Source organism: Peromyscus eremicus, chromosome 3 (assembly GCF_949786415.1).
Source record: "Peromyscus eremicus chromosome 3, PerEre_H2_v1, whole genome shotgun sequence".
Taxonomy (NCBI): Eukaryota; Metazoa; Chordata; class Mammalia; order Rodentia; family Cricetidae; genus Peromyscus; species Peromyscus eremicus.
In genome coordinates this window covers 34,935,501-34,958,130 of record NC_081418.1, presented here as the reverse complement: position 1 = coordinate 34,958,130, position 22,630 = coordinate 34,935,501, and the positions used below count along the sequence as shown (strand labels likewise).

Genomic DNA, 22,630 nt, shown 5'->3' with positions numbered 1-22,630 from the left:
TGCAGTTTTGTTTATCTCTCCCCGTTCTCTCTGTTACAGTTGTTGCAGTTTTGTTTATCTCTCCCCGTTCTCTTTGTTACAGTTGTTATCAGATGCGTCCCAGCCCCTTGAAAGCCAGAACTTTTCTCCAGTGGTTCGCGATGTAAGTTATGAGACTTCTTCACGAGAATGTACCTTTTCCCATCACCCTTCATTCTCCTCTTGGCTGTGTGTGTTCTTTCTCCTCCCTCCCCCACCCTTCTCTCTTCTGTCTCCCCCCTCTCAATTCTCTTCTCCCTCCCTCTCCCGCATTGCTCTTACTTTGTCTCTTCTGTCAGCCGTGTGTCCATATTTCTAGGACTAAAATGTCGGATACTAAAGAAATGTCTTGTATATACACATCTAGGCAGTGATTACATCTAATGGTTCATTGACTGACAAATACAAATATATCCAGAAACTCCGAGAAAGCAGGTAAGTACTGTTAAAAATCTCCTTGTATTATGCATTTACTCTTTCTTGGGTTAGATGAGTGTGCTTAAAAGTTTCAATGATAGTTATTAATACTAGATTTATATAACATGTGAATTTTGATAATGTTAGAAATCTGAAGTAAGCAACTGGCTGAAACCAATGGGAGTTCTTTTTCTTGGAAAAGCAGTGTGTTGTCCTCACAGCCATTAAAATCTAGCAGGGTCTGGTCAGTAAATGAGGAGGAGTAGAATGGTGTGCTTCGTGTTTTCTCTTCAGTTTTCACATAGTGATTTCTAAACTATTTTTTCAAAGGAAATGAACATATTAACCCTTTCTGTGGTACTGTCTACTTGGGTTTTGTTGAAAGTTTGGACTTTCTTTTGTTCAGTAGAATGGTTGGCAAAGTGGGATCCTGAATAGAAACTAATAGAGATAGTGACGTAGGCAAATGGGAGGAGGAGGGTGCCCAAAGCAGCCCAGGAATCTACCCGAGGGCTCAGCCAGCGCTCTGCTTCTTTAACTGACACTCCTGTTCAGAGTCAGGAAACACTGATGTTTCTCTGAAACATTCTTGTTTCCCTCACAGGCTGTGCTTGATCTCATCTACTTTGCTGGTCTTTTCACATTTTACAAAATAACACACAGACTGAATTCCTGGGAGAAACCCCAGAGAGAAAACACAAACACAAAGGCACAGCTACCTTGCCTGCTTTTCAGTGGTTCCTGCTACAGGAAATAAAGAGATGTGCTAGGATCAGGTCCCTCCCGCCCCCCATACATGTGCCTCTCTTGTATGTGTTAGTTTGCTTAGAACTGCTGCATTTAATGTGGCAATGGCTTCTTCTAGCATAAAACGCTGAGTATTTTTCTTCCTAAAATCAAACTACTTCTATAGTTCTGTAGGAACTTCTTATAGGGGAAGCTTCGTATTTGCTTGTTACCCATACTTCTGTTTATTCTTATGACCTGATGATTTCTTACTGGGATAGCTATGCTGTGTCAACCAGCCAGTCATTTCTTTAGTCTGTGTATCATGTTTCCTGGGGCAGCTGGTCTGACTGGCTGCACTTGCTGCAACTTTCTACTTCCATTCCCTAACGTATTCTTATGCCAGGAATCTGATAGTGGAACTCTTACCTTGAAAGGGAATTTGTTTTGAATGCTAACTTATTCTTATGTTCTTTTCATTACTTAGTGTAGTGATTAGTAACTTGGAATTTGGAGTTTATGGATATTGTTGATGTGGAATCTGAGTGGATTTTTTAAAAAACATATTTTGAACATTTTATATTTGTGCATCAGAATGTTTCATTTATACAAATCATATAAGGCACTACTGGAAAGAATATCTAATAAACAGATAATGATGATTCTTTTAGAGGTTGAATGGGGTGAGTGTAGTGGTTACAAGAAATCGTATCAGTAATATGTGTGTGTTGCTGTGTGAAGAGGAGTGGGAACATTTCATATTCATATTTATTTACTTACTATAAATGAAAAGGTTGGTAGATTGTGGTATGAGAATATCCTAAAGATCCCAACATCCAAGCTTGCTGTTAAGACCCTGGAACCAGACCATGCCCACGGTTTCATGATGGCATCTGGGAATCTGATTCAAAAACGATTGATAATTACTCCCACATTAAAAACAAAATGAAGTGAACAGTATTGGACTGTAGTTGAGTAAGACTCCATTGCTACTGTGGAGGTCACGGTTTGTCAAAACGTACAACAGAATAAATGGTTCAAGCGTTCAAATCTTTTCTAGTCTTGATGTCTTACATTGGCCTACAGATACATGACAAAACAGGTTTTGATGCAGATAACAGTGATGGACTGTTCAGGTGGTTGTTTCCTTGGACTGCTGTGAGGAGGAAAGGAGGGTTTCCAGCATTCAGGCTCAACAGAGTTTTGGATAAAAAAGTCTGGGAGGGTAAAATGTGAAACAAGTTACTCAGTTGTAAGTAACCAGAGAACACAACAGTCCAGTCCTAGGAATTTATAGATGTTGATAGGCATTGGGCATCTCAGATGCCAGGGTCTATTACACAAGATCGAAAACAAATATTGAAAAGCGTTGGCCTAAGGCATTTCTGTTGACATTCTTACTATAAGTAATGCAGGGAGATTTTGTGGTCTCATCATCTAGGTTTGTATTTGGTTTGGGGCTAGCAAGCTTCTGTTATTTAAAAGAAATAAAATTTAATTATCCCCTCCCTTTTTCTTTTTAAACAGAGAACGTGTTCAGTCCCTTTCAATGAGTCTCAAGAAGAAGGTGTTGGTGCTTGGGTCTGGCTATGTATCTGGGCCTGTTTTAGAATATCTGTCAAGAGACAACAATATAGAAATAACAGTAGGTAAATAGGTCTTCATTTCTATAAAAAAAGAAGAAGGAAACTATTTTCATTGCATGTTGAATCTGAATTATAGTTGATTTTTATGTCCAAGTTTTGAAAAGCTGTTTTGTGGGGGTAGGAAAATGTGTCTAGTGGGAGGAAATCTAAGAAATGGACTTTTGCATTCTTGAAACAGGCTCTGACATGGTGAACCAAATGCAACAGTTAAGCAAGAAATACAATATTAACTCTGTTAGTGTTAACGTTGGTAAACAAGAAGAGAAGCTGCAATCCTTAGTAGCGTCGCAGGATCTTGTTATCAGGTATTGGGCAAGAGAAAGTCCGCTGTGTGCTTGTTTTTAATCTTCTCTTAGTCTCTCTCTCTCTTTTTCCCCCTTTCCCTTCCCTCTTCTGTCTTTTCCTTTCTCATAAATAGTTAATTGAAGGAGATATGTATGAAAGTATAGAAAGTATAACTACGGCTCGATGTGATGGTGCATTCCTATATGACCAGCATTTGTTTGCTTTTGCTTGTTTGAAGCTAAGGATTGAAAGCATGAGGCCAACTTGGGCTAATTAATAATATTCTCCCCCCTCTCTTTCTTGCTGTCTTTCTCTCTCCCTCTCTCTCATACTCATACACACACACATACACACACACATACACACATGGATAAAAAAACAAGTATGTTGTTCAATGAGTATCTATACTGTTAACACATTTTATAACCACTATTCACATCAAGAAACAATATTGATAACATGCCACAAGCCATCTTATTAACCTTTTGTTGTTGTTGTTGGCTCTATCCCATAGAGTAAACACTGTTACTCTAACATCTAGATTAGTTGTTGTATGTTTTCAAAGTTTGTATAGCTGGATCATTCAGTAAGTCCTTGTTTGTGACAGCATTCATTTATTTGATATTATAATTATGAGAACTGGCTGTGTATGCCCTGCTGTGTGAATATATCATTAGCAATATTGTCACTTTGATGGAATTTGTTTTGGGCTTTTATGAACATGTTTCTGTACACACTTAGTATTTGTCTTTTGACAGGTATATGTACACTCTCAGTGTTAGAAAACTAGAAATAAAATGCCTGGATCATGAGATATTTGTGATTTGCATGTGGTCCATGTATACATATATACATGTAATAAATGACTATAAAAATTAAAAAGAAAAATATGGAAAGGGTTAGTGAAGATCATTGTGTGGTAGACAGCAGGATGAATGTGTTCTGTAGTTCAGAAGACTTGGTCATTTCTGAGAGAATTGTTTAGTTGGGCAGTTTCTCAGGACTGAGCTGTAGTAACCGTTCAAGCATCCTGAAAGGGAAGGAGGGTTGGGGAGCAAAGCTTCTGAATCCCTTCTCCCTCTGTTTTAAGCTTGTTGCCTTATGTGTTGCATCCTGTTGTGGCCAAGGCATGCATCTCAAACAGAGTCAACATGATCACTGCGAGCTACATCACACCAGCCATGAAAGAACTGGAGAAGAGGTATGTTTCCACTTCCAGGAAGGTGTCTCCATGGCCCTGTTTCTCTTCTATGTCTGACTTTTCCATTTTCTTCTTTTCTACCTGTGGCAGTGTGGATGACGCTGGCATCACAGTCATTGGTGAATTGGGATTAGATCCTGGTCTTGATCACATGTTGGCAATGGAAACAATTGATAAGGCCAAAGAGCTGGGAGCCACGGTGAGCCCAGTTCTGATGTAGAACTCCACTTAGGAAAGCAGTAAAGATCGAGCTTCCTCAGCTGAGATGAGGACTTCCTTTGCTTCTCATCAGTGATTTGTTGTACCACAGCTCATCCTTTGCCTAGGAACCACAAAAACTGTGGTACTTAGAGACACATCTGCAGAGTAAACATCAACTTGAGCCTTAGCAACTGAGTGTTAGAGACAGATGTTACTATAACGTCTTTGGCTAATAAGATTTTTGCCTATGAGATACATTCTTTGATAAGGTTTTACATTTAAAAATGAGAAAAAAATCTTTGGAATATCAGTCTGTTGATTAATAAAGTATTTACATATGACAAAGAATTATTGTATATGTAGATATAGTCACTCAAATTGAGTGCTTTAATTTTTGGCACATATATACATACATACATATATATGTCTTTGAATATAAAAGTTGTAGGACCTAACCAAGAAAAAGTTAATGGTTGAATTTTAGTATTTTAATTTATTTATTTTAAAGATTTGTTTTATTTTCATTTAGGCATATATATATATATATATATACTTGCATGTATGTGTACACATATATGTGGATGACCTCAAAGGTCAGAAGAGAGCATTGGAGTCTCTGAAGCTGGCTGGAGTTGCAGGAAGTTGTCAGCTGCCCAGTGTGGGTGCTGGAAACCAAACTTGGTCCTCTGCAAGAACAGCAAGCACTCTTAACCACTAACCTATCTCTCCAGCTCTGATAGTGGAATTTTTTTTTTTTTTTTTTTTTTGGTTTTTCGAGACAGGGTTTCTCTGTGTAGCTTTGCGTCTTTCCTGGAACTCACTTGGTAGCCCAGGCTGGCCTCGAACTCACAGAGATCCGCCTGCCTCTGCCTCCCGAGTGCTGGGATTAAAGGCATGCACCACCACCGCCCGGCTGATAGTGGAATTTTTAAATGAGCAAAATTTTAGTCATTATCTCTAGTGGAGCTTTATATATATTACATATATAACTCATATATTTTTCACATATATACTGTTTGTACGTATACATTTTTCATATATGTGTGTGTAGCTCTATGTTAAGAAGTATTTGACTTTGAGGATGTATATTTGAAAGCCTCAATAACTTCAAAACATAAATGATGATAGCACATTCATCAGATTGATATCATTCACTCTGATTAACAAATAAAATTATAATTCTCCTTAATATTATTGATTCTTCTTAATTTATTCCTTACTTATAGATTGAGTCTTATGTTTCCTACTGTGGTGGCCTTCCAGCCCCTGAATATTCAGACAATCCCTTGCGATATAAATTCAGCTGGAGTCCAGTGGGAGTCTTGATGAACATAATGCAGCCTGCTAGCTATCTGCTCAATGGAAAGGTAAAGGAGCATCATGGAAGCCTGAGAGATAAACAGCTGCAGTGGTGGCTGGTGGGACTCTGAACCTTTCCCCCATAGCAGTGTTGTGTGACGGCGGCCATGCTACCTGCTCTCCCTTGTCTCCTCTGCTGTCTCCCAGTGTGTATGGTCCTGTTCTGTTTAACCAGGTCACCTTGATTTTTTTTTCAACCAATCCTGTGTTCATTCTTCCTTCTTGAAATGTAGTTCTTATCTTATTTATGTACATAAATGCTGATTATCTTTCAAGTAATTTCAGTTTGACACAAACCTTGTTAGACTTTGAAATAGGCACCAAAGATTGTTATACTAACAGCCTGACATTCCTGATTTCAGAGAATTCGTGGCTACAAAGTGCCCCTTTGCATGCGGGTTTGGTGCATCAGAATGAAACTAATATTTCTTCCCCATATGCTATCTACTAGCATTATTAGTATTACTTTCACTATTTTATAAAAATGAGATCAAGGCATGGAGAGGATGGCTAAGGCCATCCTCTGAGAGTCAACCCTGGTTTCAACTAACTACAATGCTATTAAAATTGTTTTAATGTTAATTTTTTATTATGTGTATAAGTGTGCATGTGCATCCATACCTCTGTGAATCATGGTGCTACTCCAGAGGTTAAGAACAACTTGTGGGAACTGATTCTCTCCTACTAAGTAGGTTCAAACCCAGATCCTCAAGCTTGGTGTAAATGCCCTTGCTAGCTGAGCCGTGTCATTAACTCCTCCAAAACCATTTCTTTTTATCAGATTCCTTTTTTTGCTAAGGGAGTTAGAAGCTGGATTAAATAACTGTCATCCCAGGAACAATTTCCAAAAGTCTAATTTGTCACAGAACTACAGTCAAGAGTCCAATTGCCTAGCCTGTGTGGAGAGACTGAGGCTGGGGAGCGGAGTGTAACAGAAGAGGATGTGCTCACCCTTGAAAAAGTGGAAGGGGCCAGGCAGGCAGGAGAGCTGTCGTTCCTGACAGAACACGGATACGAGGAGGAAGTGGAGTGAGCCACACAACGCAGCTGCAGTTAGAGAATCCAAGTGGCAGAGCAGGCATCGAAGCCACAGCTGGCCACCTCTGTATTTGTGTTTCTAACTGTAAGGGAAGACTCACGTTTGGGAAGAAAATGTATCAGGACTGAGGGTTCTTTTGTGAATCATCTGTCCTAGGCACCTCCCTTACCTTGCTCTCCAGTCTCGGCCCTTCACGATAAGTCATGCATTCTGATCTATAGTAAAAATATTTTTTTCTAATATTCATGTTATACATTTTCAGCTTATATATGAATCTAAATTTTTTTCAGGACTAAAGTTTTTTTCTTTAAATTTTGAATTTTATATTGATACGTGCATAAATGATATACAATGTAACACATTTATTTATGCAAGGATTATGTCAGTGTAATTAGCATAATGGTCACCTCAAACATTCATCTTTTGTGTATTTGTGTGTGGTAAGGTCACTTGAAAATTCCCTTTCCAGATAATATTTAGGGAGAGAGGAATAAAATTACCATTAGCTACGAGGAAGGTATTTATAGAATGAGTATAGTTAGCAGTCACATAGTTTATATTTGACAGGATTGCTTATGAAACAACATATGTGTTTCTATCAGCCTTGGTCACTTATGCCTGTGATATCATCATGACTCATAGATATGGCTACCCATTGAATGAATCATAATGAAAGTTTGAAAAGTATGGATGCCTAAAGCTCATTCCTGAAGATTTTAATTTGCTAAACTTTGGCAAATTTTCAAAGCTCACCAAGTGATTTTTTAACAAGCAGCAGAACTTGAGAACTTAGTAACTTAGTAAATGACTTAGTAACCAGAGGATCACAGCTGTGTCTAACACTGCTAAGCTAGTGAGGTATTTTAGGGGGATGCTTTAGGATGAGGAAGGCACTGCTGAGCTCTGGGGCACATGCTGGCATCCTTCATAGTGTCTCCAGAAGCCAAGCAAGCATAAAGTTCCCCAGGCACCGGGCTCTGCTGTGTGATGGAGCACTGGCATTCCAACTTGTCTTGAAGTCCTGTGAAGGTTTGGGACAGAATCTGAGCCTGATGTTCTACCAATCATGCTTTCTTTTACATGCCTCAGCCTGTCTCCCTTCATGTGTTAGCCCCTGTCACCTTCTGCAGTCTGTCTGGCTCATGTTTGGTACAGAGTAATATGCAAAGGCTGGAAAAATGTCTGCTCTCATTGACCATGATGTTTCTGTTCAGGAGGGCATATAAATTATGAGAAAGACAAAAGTTAAAGAGGCAGTCAGTGACATATACCTTCAGGGACTAGTGAGGCATCAATATCAGAAGCCTGGCTTTGTGCTCTAGCCCTGACATTACTGGCTCCTTGTCTGAAAACAAGGATGAAAATTGCCACTTTGCTGCTTTCTTTTTTCTTTGAGACAAGGGTTTAACTGTGTAATAGTTGTCCTGGAACTAGCTTTGTAGCCAGGCTGGCCTGGAGCTCACAGATATCAGCCTGCCTCTGCCTCCTGAGTACTGGGATTAAAGGTGTGTGGCCCTACTGTATTGCGCTTTGCAGCCTTCTTGTGGTGTGAGTTAGTGAAGCTGTGTCAATTGTGATCTGCCTAAGTGTCAATTGTGATCTGCCTAACAGCCGACTTATCGGCATCCCCCAAGTCTTTGGCAAATACTAGCTTTGGAAAGAACTCAGTGCTCCCAAGAGTTCAGGAAAAGCAACAAGTCATTTCTGACAGCACAAGTTGTATCTGCTGAATTTGAAGTGTCTCCCCCCACTTCCTCCCCCCTTCCACTGCCTTTTCATCCTTAACTTGCTTTCTAAAATGGAGGGCTTTCTTGCGTTTTTCTGACACTGGAGGATTTGAAGAGAAAAACACGATGCTTCTCTTTTCTCTACTAAAATGATACTTTTTCAAGGTCTTGTTCAGATCTCCTCTTGTAGAGTTTCCTAGCCATTCCAGCCTTTGTTCACTGTCCTTTTGTCTGAACTCAATCAGAGTGTCTGACACTTAGGTACTTGGACTGTCTGCATCTAAAAATTTTCAATGAATCATGTCTATAGCTCTGTTCCCCAATCTTTATCAATAAGCTTCTTAAAAACTGTCTCTCATGTTCTTGTCCTTCTGTCCCCTCTGCCACTGTCACCCTCAGCCACAAAGGAGGCCTTACAGAATTTACAGAACAATAATGATGAAGCCCTCCCTGCTTTGTGCTTAAAGTTCAAGCCTGAAACTTTTCTAGTAATTAGAAAGGAGCCTGTGAATTAGAGCATAGTGCCTTGTCCTATGTTCTTGTGAGTTCTAGTCACTAGTACTGTTCTGACTCCTAGCAAATCTGACCACCTCCCATGTGTCTGGAGGCAGTGACCAGTCTTCTCTTAGTTCCATCCCTTCATAGATGGTAGTACACTTCCCATGGAAAGTAGGAAATTCATACATGTGGGAAGCAGGCCCCCTCCTCCCCTTTAGAAAATCAAGAGTAACTGATTGCTTCCTGCGCCCATCGCCACTCCAGCATGGCTTTTGGAGGATGCGCTTGTAAAAGGATTCTAGATGCTGTAGTGTTCCAATATCCTTTTGAAAATACTGATCTAGAAGTAAGCAAAATGAAGATGTTCATGTGATACAGTAGAAAGAATACAGGCAATGGGTCAGGTAGACAGGCACAAATCTGCTTCTGTGTGACTCACAGCCTGTTTTTACTTCAGAAAAAAAATGTGTAATTACATGGATTAAAAGTAAGCACATAAAACACCAAAAGACTGATGGGATGGTCCCAAGTAAATGACAGCCTGTACCTTTACTGTGCTAAGTTTCTTATTAGTTTAGTGGTTAATCCCAGTGATTCAAGGAGAAAGACCATCGACCCAAATCATCATGGCTAAATTAATTAAAGCAATATTTGTTTATTCATGTACATAGGCTGCTTCTCTGTAAGGTGGGGTTGAACAGGTCAGTATTAGACATGAGGAAGAGATGGTTTTTATAGCTCAGGGATAGTGGGTTTACAAATAGGGGATTTGTAGGGCAAAATAGGTTGGGTTACCGGAGCAGAGAATAAGCATAACAAGTTAGTCATAACAACCTTCTGAAACAAAGACATGATTGTAAGGTGGCCATAAAAACAGGTAGTCAAAACAACCTTTTGAAACAAAGGATTGCAAGATAGTAATAATTTTTCTTAAACAAAAGCATGGTTGTTATTTCCAGGAACAGGCAGTACAGAGCTATTTGTAGTTAAGGTTAAAGATGGGGCATAGTCCAATCCTTGAGAAACAGAGGTTTAATCATAAACAGGATGAGCCTAGTTTGTCTTTACTATAAGATGGCTTTCAAGCCCAAGATGGAGGTAGGCTGATTCATTACTTATTTTGAGTATTTGAGTATTTATTCTAAGATATAGGCCTGTGATCCTCATTGGTTAGGTGATGTATGTGTGTGAAAAAGAATTGGACTCAGACAATCCTGCAACCACAACATGTAATGTGCTATACTTCTGCTGGGGGTGGGTCTGGGGCACAAGCATTGTCTGAGCAGAGAGAAATGCATTTTCTATGCAAAATGGACAGATGTATTTTAATGTCTCCATTGAAGTTCTTAATAGTATATTGAACTAGACAGGGCTTGTTTTGAACCCAGGACATTGGGATTGCCAGCTGCTTATCAAACGGTGAGAAATGTTACAGGGCAGGCGTCTTGATTGGTTCGTTTCCTTTGCCAGTTAAATAATCAAATAGCGGGGGGAAAAAAATCTCATGTGCAATATGTAACAGCAGGGAAACTTTGAGATGCAGCAGACAGAAGCAGCTGGTGAAGAAAGGCTTTTAAGAGTGGTGAGGAACCACACATACACAGCAAGGCACAGAAAAGAACCCTCTGCAAAGTGTGAGTGTGTGTGTGTGTGTGTGTGTGTGTGTGTGTGTGTGTGTGTGTGTGTAGAGGGAGCCTGGGTGTCCCAAATTCAGTTTCTCCTTAAGGAGAGGGGCTAATAGTGGGAAAAAAAAGTTCACCAGGTTTTAAGCTTCCAGGCTTTTGTCTCAGGTCAGGAGGTTGATGAAGAAGCCAGCATCCTGGAGAGGAAGAAACCAGCCATCTTGGAAGTTCAAATCCTTATTACCTGGTAGTGACCCCTCTCCCTATCTGTCTGCTTCTGTTTAACTCTGAGTTCCTCATACCCACACTGTTAATTTGGGATCAGGTCCATCGGCTGTTAATTTCTCTAAGTGAATCACTAGCAGCCAGTTTAAACTATCTGATTTTATGAAACTTGCTGATTTATTTTAAGTTGGTAATTTTTTCTTCCTTTTTTTTCTTATTATATAGGGTCTTAGTATATAGTCTAGGCTGGCCTCGAACTTTTAGCAATTCTCCTGTCTCAGGGCTCCAAACTCTGGGATTATAGATTTTTATTACAATGCCTGGCAAGAGTTTTTCTTTAAAAATTATCCTGATCTTCAATTGAAGAAGCAGGACTTTAGAGTTGCTGTAGGTTTCAGAAGTAAGATGGGTACAGAGACCCAGGTTGTGGCTTCTTTATTAGGTTGTTTTTAAAACTAGAATTCTATTAGAAGAAGTTTAATACAGTCTAAAGAAGAGGCTCTGATCAAATTAAATGAGAAGCATTCTTCACATTCTTGGGATTCTTTCTGAGATTCTAGAAGGCATACTTACTGCAAGTGATCTTTTCAACTGAAAAGATCTCACTTCACCCATCCTATGTACACTGCAGCCCATTTTTTTTGTGGGCCCTCGGTAGTGTATGAATTAGTTTCCATTGTCTCTCTTACGCTTCAATATAGGTGAGCTCATCCAGAAATGTATTCTGGGCACCATTGCCTTTAGCCCAGTTTCCTTTGGGAAAATCCCTGTGAACCCTGGCAACTGTCTCCTGCAGGCTTAGTTTGTGCAGCTTTAGAAATTCGGTCAAATTGTTTCCAGCAGGACAAAGTCCAGCTTGACAGCAGCCTCAGCCCTGATTTTATCATTCCAGAATGTTTTTCATTATCTCAAGGACAACCACAGACTTCAAGCTCTAAGAGGAAATGTAATACTTTAAAGTTAAACATGAAACAGTGTCTCCTCGCACTTTGAATGTATGCTGGGGAGGGGTACGGGGCTCTAGGGAATCAGGGCTTAGCTTCTCACCAGCAGGAAGGTGTATTTGAGCTTCATTGTGTAGTCTTGGCATTGTCTCTGTTATGAAGGGAGGTCTTCCTTCTGCTGCCTCTTCAACATGCGCTTCAAGTTTTGTGCAGTTGCCGATGATTGCCGAACATTCAGCAAAGGCTTTTCCAGTGAACAAAGAGTGAACAAAAGATGTGAATTGAATCCTATTCATTGTTTTCCTTGTTCTCGCTACAATGTGTGTCATTTCTGGCACATGCAGTAATGAGCATTCAGTAAATGATAGTTGGGAGAGTGAAACGTGCAAGACTAGTGCCTGGTGTATTCAGAGGAGATATGAGACTAAAGAAAGGAATATTGCCATTGCTGTCAGAGCATACAAGCCATTGAACGCATACTTGATGCTATTAGCTTACAAAAAAAGCAAAGCAAAGCAAACAAACAAACAAAAAACCCCTAATACAGCATAATACTATTTTAACCAGGAGCAAAAGCCAATTGAAAACGAGACTTTTGTTTAGAAAATAAAGTGTATTAGGATGTGAAAGTTTGGGGGGAAGTCTGGCAAGTTATTCCAAGAGGAGCAGCTTGGCTAATAGCATGCTGAGTAGCAATCAGAGTTTCATTAATGTTTTTCAAAGCTCTGCTAGTTTTGTTTAATTAATTAATGATAATTAATTAAACATTAATAATTAATGCAGATAAGCCCAGCTATTTTTCATTCTTCCTCAGGTTGTGAATGTGACAGGGGGAGTCTCTTTTCTCGACTCTGTCACATCCATGGATTACTTCCCAGGCCTGAACTTGGAAGGGTATCCTAACAGAGATAGTACACGATATGCTGAAATTTATGGGATTCCATCTGCCCACACGTTGTTGAGGGGTACACTGAGATATAAGGTAAGTGCTATATTTTAAAAACATTGCTAGTTTTGATGTAAGTAGTGTATATGCTTATTTGTTTTCTAATAATTAGAATGAAAAACCAAGTTCGAGTTTATTTTTTCAGAAAATAAGTTAGTTATTAAGTTACTCGGCAATCTCATACTTTTGTATAGTGCATTTTGGTTACTCTCTCCTAAACTTCTTGTCCCCCCACTCCCCACCTACCCAACCCTTTCCCTGTGTGTCCCTTCCCAAGGTTTATGACTTGGTTTTGTTGTATGACCTGTTTAGTTTAATCAGGGCTATTTGTCTGATCGTTGAATTGGTACTATCCCTTAGGAAGTCTGGCAGGGTTACCAGTGGGTACAAACTGAAGGTAGTGTCTCCCCCTTTTCTTGACTCTATCCATAGGAAATCATTAAGCAGTGAGGGACTGAGGCTCCTCCCTGAGTTCCTCCTCCACCCTTGCCTGGTTGTTGATACATATGCACTGCCGTCATCCACAGTCACTGAGAGTTCATAACTGCAGTGACTGTGTATTGTCTAGAATATGACACCTCTCTTCTCTCCTCCCTGTAGCCCTCCAGCTCTTACAGTCTTTTTGTTCCTTCTTCTGCAATGTTCCATGGGATGGTTTAAATGTCTTGTTTTGGGCTGAACACTCAACTGCTGCTTATTCTCTGCCCCTATGCAGCTAGGACATTCTGTTTCCAACACAGTTTACTGGTTTAAAAAAAAATCCTTTTATTAAATTGTTAGGAGACCCAACTCAAAATAGTGAATTTATTGACTCTCCCGGGATAGGGAGCAAGCAGGAGGCCAGCTTCAGGTATACCTGGATTTGAGCACTTCATTTCTCGGTCTTGTAAGATGATAGTGGTCTCAGGTTCCCCGAAGTACCAAGTTGGTTCCAGCTTCCTGTTATGGTCTATTAGGTTCAAATCCATCGTGAGTAACTAACTGCCCCTTTTCCTAACAGCTAAACATATAAATTTTGTTTTGTTAGCTGTGATTTATTTTTGAGATCAGTGTCCTCTATGTTTCCAGGGCTTATGATGAGGTTAGCATCATTTCAAACACCTGAACTGAGTCTGGGAGAAGTGACAGGGTTAGATGGACTTCCTGAAAGCAGATCTGAAATTCTTTCTTAAACACAAAATAGAAACTTCAGCTGATCACACTTGAGATGTTATAAATATGTTCAAAATGAGAAAACCAGGTAAAGGAGTCCTAGCATGGTGTCCTTCCCCATATCCTATACATACCTAGCTCTTCACTGTAGAATGAGTTCTCTGCTTTTAGGGGGATATGGATTATTGTTCTTTCCATCACCAGAAAGCAAAATAGATAGAAACTAAACTGATAGAGTGCTTTCCCAGCATGTACAAGGCCCTGGAACGGATCCTTAGCACGTAAAGAGAACACAAAGCAGTGTAATAAAGAAAAGATCAAAATCTGAGTGTTCTATCAAATAATATTCTGTTAAACTGCATTATATAATTCACCAGGAAATTAGCCTGTATGCTTCCAGAACATACCATATAACATAGTACTGAGACAATGAAAAAGGGCCCATTTATAAAGTCTTTTATGTGAACCAGCTGAATTATGATACTATTAATATATCAGCAATGAAGATTATTTCCAAATAAGTTATAAAGATAAAACACTCTTTAAAAAAAGCTTAATTAGTTGTAAAGGTAGATCTTGCTTAAAAAATAGCTAAAAATTCATTTGTCTTTTAAGGGAAAATAATCCATTTGCTACTTATTAATTCTTCAGGGATATTCTAAAGCCTTGAATGGATTTGTAAAGTTGGGTCTCATCAACAGAGAAGCATATCCTGCCCTCCTACCTGAGTCCAACCCTCTCACCTGGGTGAGTATCTCCAGAATTCTGTGCTGTCCGCTGCACACATGCCTTCTGAGATGACCCAGTTGATAAGTATTGGATCTCCAGTCATTGGGCATCCTCTGCCAATGCAATAAGCCAATCAAGCCAAATTAATAAGTCCAGGTCTAATAAACAGAGCAAAGCAACTCCCAGGTGACTCTTGGGAAGGCAGAAGAGGAATCATGTGATGGGTCTGGCAGACCACGTCTTAAATACTCTGTAGGCATGGTCTTGGGCAGCCCCAGGGGAGGAGCTGACCCTTGGCAGGCTTTCTAAGGGGCTGGGTCTGGAGAGAACAGCTCCAGGGGAGAGGCACCCCTTGGCATGCTGAGGGCGTGGTTTGTAATGCCTCACCCCCACCCCCACCCCCGGCCAAATGGAGATCCCCAACACCAGGGAGAGATAAGTTTTGCAGAGAACTAAAACAAAACAAAACAAAACAAAATAACAAACAAACAAAAAAAAAAACAAAAAATAAACAACAACAACAAAAAACCCCCTCCAAAGCATCCTTTCTGTAGCTGATGTACAATGATGAGTCCTGAGAACATCTCCCCCTTCCGCACTTGGGGAAGATGGAGAAGTTGATGGGCTAATGTGCCTGGTCTGCTCCTGTACTCACTCCACAGGATCTTGCCCCTGACCTCTGGAAGGAGATGCCTTCACTCTTTGTTTTGGACTCTGGAATTTTCCAGTTGTGTAGGTCATTTGGACCCACTGAGTGTGATATTTGGGAGGGTGCTGGTATGAATCTTGCCATTCCTTTCATTAGGCCGTGTATGATCATGAGTAATAAGTTTATTACTGAGTTTTAGGCATTTCTGTGTCATATCCTGGAGTCTTGGAGTTGGACTGGAATTTAGAATAGCTGAATGTCAAGTAGAGCTCCCACTAGTGGCTGGCATCTAAATAGCAGCTGAGCAGGTAGGCTGGGAAGCAGTATATTCCTCCTGGGTCTCCCAGGATGCTGTTAGTTATTGTGTAGAACACAAACAACACTCTTGTTGCATAGCATCAGATTGTAAACATTTTAGACTTTGTGGGCCAAGCAGTCTCTGCAGAGCACTCTAGTACTGCCACAGATGATGCATAAACACGTGGGTAGGTACATCTTCCAGTGAACTCCTATTTCATAAAGCAGGCAATGAGCCACACTGGGCCTGGGAACCAATTGGCTGACTTCTGATCTGGAGCCTAGCTTCCTTCCAGGACCCTGGAAAAAGTTTTGTTTAGAAAGAAGAAAAAAAAAATCTATGGCCACTCTTTTAAGTGTTCTTTTGAAATTTGATTCCCTGCAAGGTCTTTTTCATCTATTGAAGTGACAAAAGAACTCTGGTTGCCATTGGCAACCACAGCAGTAAGTCCCCTGTACTTTAACCTGCTCCAGATTGATGGCTACAGGGTGTGTGTGGAGTATGGGTGAAAACAGTGATGGAGAAGATACATGACCAGGAAGTGTTTTCGTGTTTCCCCTTTTTACCATTGACTTTTTATTGTTAAACATTGTTCTGGAATCCCAAGCATTTGTGATATATCGATATGCATGCATGCATATGTATCTATTTATACACATGTAATTTATGTTTCAATTTCCTATTTTAATTTTTTTCTAACAAACTTGAGGTCCACTTGATGTCTGATGTCTTGATAGACTTATTTCTCAGATAATTGATGTTTTACTACTTAGGAGCTTAGACTTTCCATGTTTCTTTTTCCAATCAGAAACAGCTCCTATGTGACCTAGTTGGAATTTCCCGCTCCTCTTCATGTGAGAAGCTTAAGGAAGTTGTCTTTACAAAGCTGGGAGGGGACAGTACCCAGCTTGAGGCTGCTGAATGGTAAGGGCCCTTTTATTCATTTAGATCAAAACACATTGGACCAGTGATTAATGATGTAGTCCTTTCTGGCCAAAGAAAGGCTATGGCATACCACACACAATATTTGTCTTTGATTAGTTAGCTGTTTATTAGCTAATTAATGCTCATTAGGTTGGCCTTAGAGAGATTATAATATATTATGTTTGTATTGGGATAAAAAAGTAGATAAGTGAAGCAATCTGATGGCAATTATGACCTGGAAAATGTTTATTCTGAAGCATTTTCTCACTCCGTTCCTGGATAAAGTGGGATTTCTCTGAGTATTCCCCTACTGACTGCAGAATATTCGTTCATGTGACTATGGAATATTATTCATACAAGTATACTTAATGTGAGACAAATAATCTGTAAATTAACTCTTAAAATGTCATAAAACATGAGCTTTTTTATACCCCTTTGCCCTGCTCTATGAAGCAGTGTCTCAGGGAATCTGGGGAGATCCTGAAGCTAAGGCATTCCTATTATTACCATTTTCCAGTTTAAGTGAATCTTAGAACTTGTGAGTTAATGCCTAAGAGCCCAGGAGCTCTTTTCTACTCCCTAGAGAACATGCATAGGCTGTGAACTAACAGAGACACTTGTGCTTTTCAGGTTGGGCTTACTGGGGGATGAGCAGGTCCCTCAGGCAGAGTCTATTGTGGATGCATTCTCCAAGCACTTGGTCTCAAAACTCTCCTATGGTAGGTTATGGGTTTTCACTAAACATTGCTGAAGAAGAATCACAAGACAGTTTGGACAAAGGATTGGTCTCGGGAGTGGCAGCCACACAACAGAAAGGGAGAGATTTGAAAAGAGGGAAAGGGCACTGGGCTGAGGCAATAACAGAAAAATGATTAGGAAATAATGAATTCAGAAACCATGAGAAGGAAAAAAGAGTTTTGTGTTTAGTGTATTAGGTAAATACCAAAGCAATATTTTTGGGAGCAAGTGTCCATCTTTCTTGTCACACCAACCAGACTACTCGATACTGAGAAACGAATGTGGTCAAAGTTTTCATTTTTTTTTTTTTGAGGTTTTCACTGATCTTTGGGTAAAAAGCATCATAAATGGTTATCTAGAGATCATATGTAATTGGATGGGAAACTTCAGAGAAGGGCAGAAAGATAAAATACAAATAATAGTTAAGCTACGATGATGATTTAGAATGTTTGCATTTGTTTTAAGGCCCTGAAGAAAAAGATATGATTGTGATGAGAGACAGCTTTGGCATCAGGCATCCCTCTGGACATTTAGAAAATAAGATCATTGATCTTGTGGTTTATGGAGACTTCAATGGCTTTTCAGCAATGGCTAAAACTGTGGGGTTACCGACAGCCATGGCAGCTAAAATGTTGCTGGATGGTAAGTTCACTTTCATCAGGACTGGGTCTGTTTCCTCTTTACCTTCAAGTCAACCAGTGCCTAGACAGCAAAGAGTTTGCTTTATTGAAAATGAGCAGTCTTGGAAGATACCTGGATGGGGGCCACACTACAGTGACAAGTCAGCATAGGCCCTGACATGAGACCAAATTTTCACCCAGCACAGTCACAGGACCTCTGAATGATGGAACAGATATAGCTCAACATCTGTGGGCCAAGGTCTCCTCATATTGAAAGTGGAAACTCAGGCTTGTTTTGATGGTATCTTTAACCCCTCTGTCTCTTAAAAATCTTCCCTTTTTGTTTCTAGTTTTAGAGAGTGGTTGCTCTGAATTAGCAGAAGGTGTTCATTTGTAGATCATCAGGTTATAGACTGTGGTTTATTAATTTTCATATCTTAGCATCTTATACACACTGAACAACTATTTCCAAGGTGTTCCATGACTTACAGTGGCATTTTTATTGTGAATAGTTATTGTGAGTTTGAAGATACTTTAAGGGAAGATATATTAAATAGAGCTGAAGAACTGAAAAGCGCAGTTCAGCCACACAGGCCCCTGTAGAGTATCAGCTGCTTCCTTGGGTGACTTTGTGGTTGATTGGTATCTGTGACTCCCTGTTACTTCCTAGCACTGGGGCACACTGTCATAAAGCATATCACTAGCTTGGACAAAGCTCACATTCTAAGAATAATTTGTTCTTAATGTTTTTACTCCATTAACAAACTTGAAATCCATAAAGCCACCCCCTTTTTTTATTCTTCTCTCATACAATACATCCTGACTGCAGTTTCCCCTCCCTCTACTCCTCTCATTCCCCCAAGTCCCCTACCCTCTCCCCCAGTTCCAGTCCTCCTCTGTTTCCCTTCAGAAAAGAGCAGGCCTCCCAGGGATTTCAACAGAGCATAAAATAACAGATGCAGTAAGATGAGACACAAACCCTCATATCCAGGCTGAACATGGCAAGCCAGGAGGAGGAAAAGGGTCTCAGGAGCAGGCAAAAGAGTCAGGAACAACCCTGTTTCCACTGTTAGGAGTCCCACAAGAAGAAGAAGTCACACAACCATAAAATATATGCAGAGGACCTAGCACAGATCCATGCAGGTTCTCCGATTGCCAATTGAGTCTCTGTGAGTCCCTGTGAACCCTCCCTCTCATAGTGTGAGCCTCAAGTTAGACCAGGTGTTGGTTGGCTGCTCTGACAAGTTCTCTGCTTCCTTTACTCCAACACATCTTTCAGGCAGGGCAAACTGAAGGTCGAAGATTCTGTGGCTGGACTGGTATCCCAGTTCCACGACTGGAAGCCTTGCCTGGTTACAGAAGAAGGCTGGTTCAGGCTCCACATGCCCCTTTACTAGAATTCCTCCATGGGTCACTGTCGTAGATTCCATTCCAGGGAGTTTCCACTGCACTCGTTCTCCACATAGTCTCCCAAATGCTCCCCCCATGCCGGTCATCTTTCCCTGTTCTCTCTCCCTCCACACCCCTTCCGACTTGATCCCTCCTATTCCCATCTCCACCCGCCACAGTCCACCCACAAAGTCCAGGGAGATCACGTGTCCCCCTGGAGCCCTTTTTGTTACTTAGCCTCTCTGGGTCTAAGTTGGGACTTTCTGTAAAGAATTTCAAATTTTAATTTTCCATGTTCTCTCTTTATTGTCACATCTAGATTGAACACCTTAACTGTGGAATACAATACCAGTTGGGCCTGGTGTTGGACTCTTGACATGGAAATAGATCTTTAACATCACCTTTAAATTGAAAATCAAAAATGTGTTTTCTTTTAGGTGAAATTGAAGCCAAAGGCCTAATGGGGCCATTTACAAAGGAGATCTACGGGCCAATATTGGAGCGGATTAAAGCAGAAGGCATTGTATTTAATACACAGAGCACAATCAAGCCATAAATGGGAATTCATTTTTTAGGCATCAAAGCTGTCAATTTGTGTATGACAAACATGCTTATCAATGTGCTAAAGCATGAAGTTTTATGTTTTGAGCATGACTCATTTAAAACATGAAGCATATGTTTTGAGTACGTTAATGCAATGGTGTTTTTGAAACTCAAATCTCTATTTTAGTAAAACTTTTGGAGTAGAAGATGCCAGTCATTACAGAGACCTTTAATAAATCTATTGTGTATTTTTGTGTATGTAAAAGTGATGATGATCATAGTTTAATTTATTGTGCTTCTTTTTTCTTATAGGAACATATCAGCAAATGCAGTTCTACTATTTTTTTGCCAGAAAAAAATTGCATGTAGTTATATTTTTGTATTTTTCAAATCGATTCTGCTAGACACCTTTAGACTGACATATCTACAACTGCAAAAGTAATGTTTCATGCCTTTTGTAAAGTTATGAGCTATTTAGAAAAATTTTTTTGAAAATTATTTTCTCTTGAATTTTTGGAAAAGAGAATTGATACAGTAAATTCACAGTCCTCATTATCCTTTTATTACAAGCAGAGAAAGTGTTTGAAAAACTCTACCACCCCTTCGCGATAAAAACAAAACAGAAAAACCCACCACAAAACACAAAGCAAACTAAGAATAGAAAGGGATGTCCTTATAAAAGACAGCCGTGAAAAACCCACAACTTGTATCATATTTAATGGCAAAATACTGAAGGATTTTCACCTAACACCACAAGTAAGACAGGAATGTTGTCACTTGGCCACAGTGATTCAATCTGTTTTGAGGGGTTAGGCCATGGCAATTAGGCAACAAAATAAGATTAAAAAAAGTCTGTATTCGAAAGGAAGAAAATGAACTCTATTTGCATAGAATCTCCAAGAACTGCATAGGAAACCCAAAGACATAGTGAAAAGAATACAAAAGAAAATACCTGAATTTATCAATTCAGAAAAACTGCAGAATCAGGAATAACTTACAGCATTTGCCTTTCTGTAAAGTATGAATCAGTGAACCAAAAGTGGCTTTAGAAAAACAGTGTCAATAGCATCAAAAAGGAAAAAAAGGTGGTATCTCAGGTGTTTTGATTTGCATTTCCCTAATAATTAGGGATGTTGAGCAATTCCTTAAATGTCTTTCAGCCATTTGAGTTTCCTCTGTTGAGAATTCTCTGTTTAGTTCTATAGCCCATTTCTTAATTGGACTGTTGGGCATTTTGATGTCTAATTTCTTGATGGTCGAGAGACAGCCCGAACTGACCTACTCTGGTGATGGGATGGCCAAACACCCTAATTGTCGTGCTAGAAACCCTATCCAATGACTGAGGGATCTAGATGCAGAGATCCACGGCTAGGCCCCGGGTGGATCTCCAGGAGTCCAATTAACAAGAAAGAGGAGGGTTTATATGAGCAAGAATTGTTGAGACCAAGATTGGATAAAGCACAGGGACAAATAGCCAAACGAATGGAAACACATGAACTATGAACCAGTGGCTGAGGGGCCCCCAACTGGATCAGGCCCTCTGAATGGGTGAGACAGTTGATTGGCTTGATCTGTTTGGGAGGCATCCAGACAGTGGGACAGGGTCCTGTGCTCATTGGCTGTTTGAAACCTGGGGCTTATGCAGGGTCGCTTGTCTCGGCCTGGGAGGAGGGGATTGGACCTGCCTGGACTGAGTCTACCAGGTTGATCTCAGTCCTTGGGGGAGGCTTTGCCCTGGAGGAGGTGGGAATGGGGGGTGGGCTGGGGGGAAAGAGAGGGGGGCGGGAGGGGGGAGAACAAGGGAATCCGTGGAAAATATGTAGAACTGAATTGTATTGTAAAATAAAATAAAATAAAATAAAAATAAAAAATAAAAAAAGGAAAAAAGTAATAAGATTGAGAGGTTAGAAGTGACACTCACATTTGTTCCATTGCCTTTTAAAAAGTGTGCTAAGACAATTCAGTGAAGAGAAATACCTGTTCTTCAAATGATGATTGAAAACATGAATAACCAGAAACAATGAAGTTGGATCACTGCCTCATAGAAGATATAAGAACTGACTAAGGATGCATCTAAAAAAAATTCTAAAAAGGAATTAGCACTGTAAAAATCTTAGAATAAAACATAGGCATAAATCTTCATGGGTTTGAATTAGGCAATGGTTTATTAAGTAATTGAAGCAAAAATCACAAGCATCAGAAGAAAAAAAATAGACAAACTGGACAAAATAAAAATTAAGAACTTTGGAGTTTCCAAGGAAAGTGCTACAAAATAAAAACGCACACTTCCAAAGAACCCAGAGAATCAGATTTTTTTTTGTAAATCATTTATTTAGGGAAGAATATGTAGCTAGAATATATAAAGAGCTATTATAATTCAATATGAAAAAGATAACCTAATTTTAATAGTGTTCAGAAGTTTGGATTTGGCAGTTCCCTAAAGATACACAAAAGTTTAATAATAGTATGAAAAATTAAAACTAATTCTACAGTGAGATACTGTTTTATACCCATGAGAATGGCAGGAATAAAAAAGATAATGAATGTTAGTGTAGACACAAAGATGTTGAAAGGATTATTGAAGAATAACCGAGAACAATGGAGAAATCCTTATAAAAAACCTGTACTTGGATATTAATAACAACATTATTTGTAATATCTCACCAGTTAAAAAATGAATAAATGTGGAATATCCACCCAATGGACTATTGCTCAATAGTAAGAAATGAGGTAT

The 22,630-nt window shown here is 39.7% G+C and overlaps 1 protein-coding gene across 2 annotated transcripts in view; it reads left to right on the top strand.

Moving 5' to 3' along the window:
* Aass (aminoadipate-semialdehyde synthase) overlaps nt 1–20,046 on the top strand; it is a 55,507-nt gene extending 35,461 nt beyond the window's left edge. For both annotated transcript variants that reach the window (XM_059257425.1, XM_059257424.1), the window contains exons 12-24: nt 83–142; nt 386–453; nt 2,689–2,810; nt 2,986–3,112; nt 4,183–4,293; nt 4,384–4,492; nt 5,721–5,861; nt 12,723–12,890; nt 14,658–14,753; nt 16,491–16,606; nt 17,237–17,325; nt 17,810–17,986; nt 19,791–20,046. In XM_059257425.1, the coding sequence (XP_059113408.1) occupies nt 83–142; nt 386–453; nt 2,689–2,810; nt 2,986–3,112; nt 4,183–4,293; nt 4,384–4,492; nt 5,721–5,861; nt 12,723–12,890; nt 14,658–14,753; nt 16,491–16,606; nt 17,237–17,325; nt 17,810–17,986; nt 19,791–19,909 (1,503 nt within the window). In that variant the 3' untranslated portion in view covers nt 19,910–20,046. The remainder of the gene's footprint in view (nt 1–82; nt 143–385; nt 454–2,688; nt 2,811–2,985; nt 3,113–4,182; nt 4,294–4,383; nt 4,493–5,720; nt 5,862–12,722; nt 12,891–14,657; nt 14,754–16,490; nt 16,607–17,236; nt 17,326–17,809; nt 17,987–19,790) is intronic.
* Nucleotides 20,047–22,630: the final 2,584 nt, after the last annotated feature.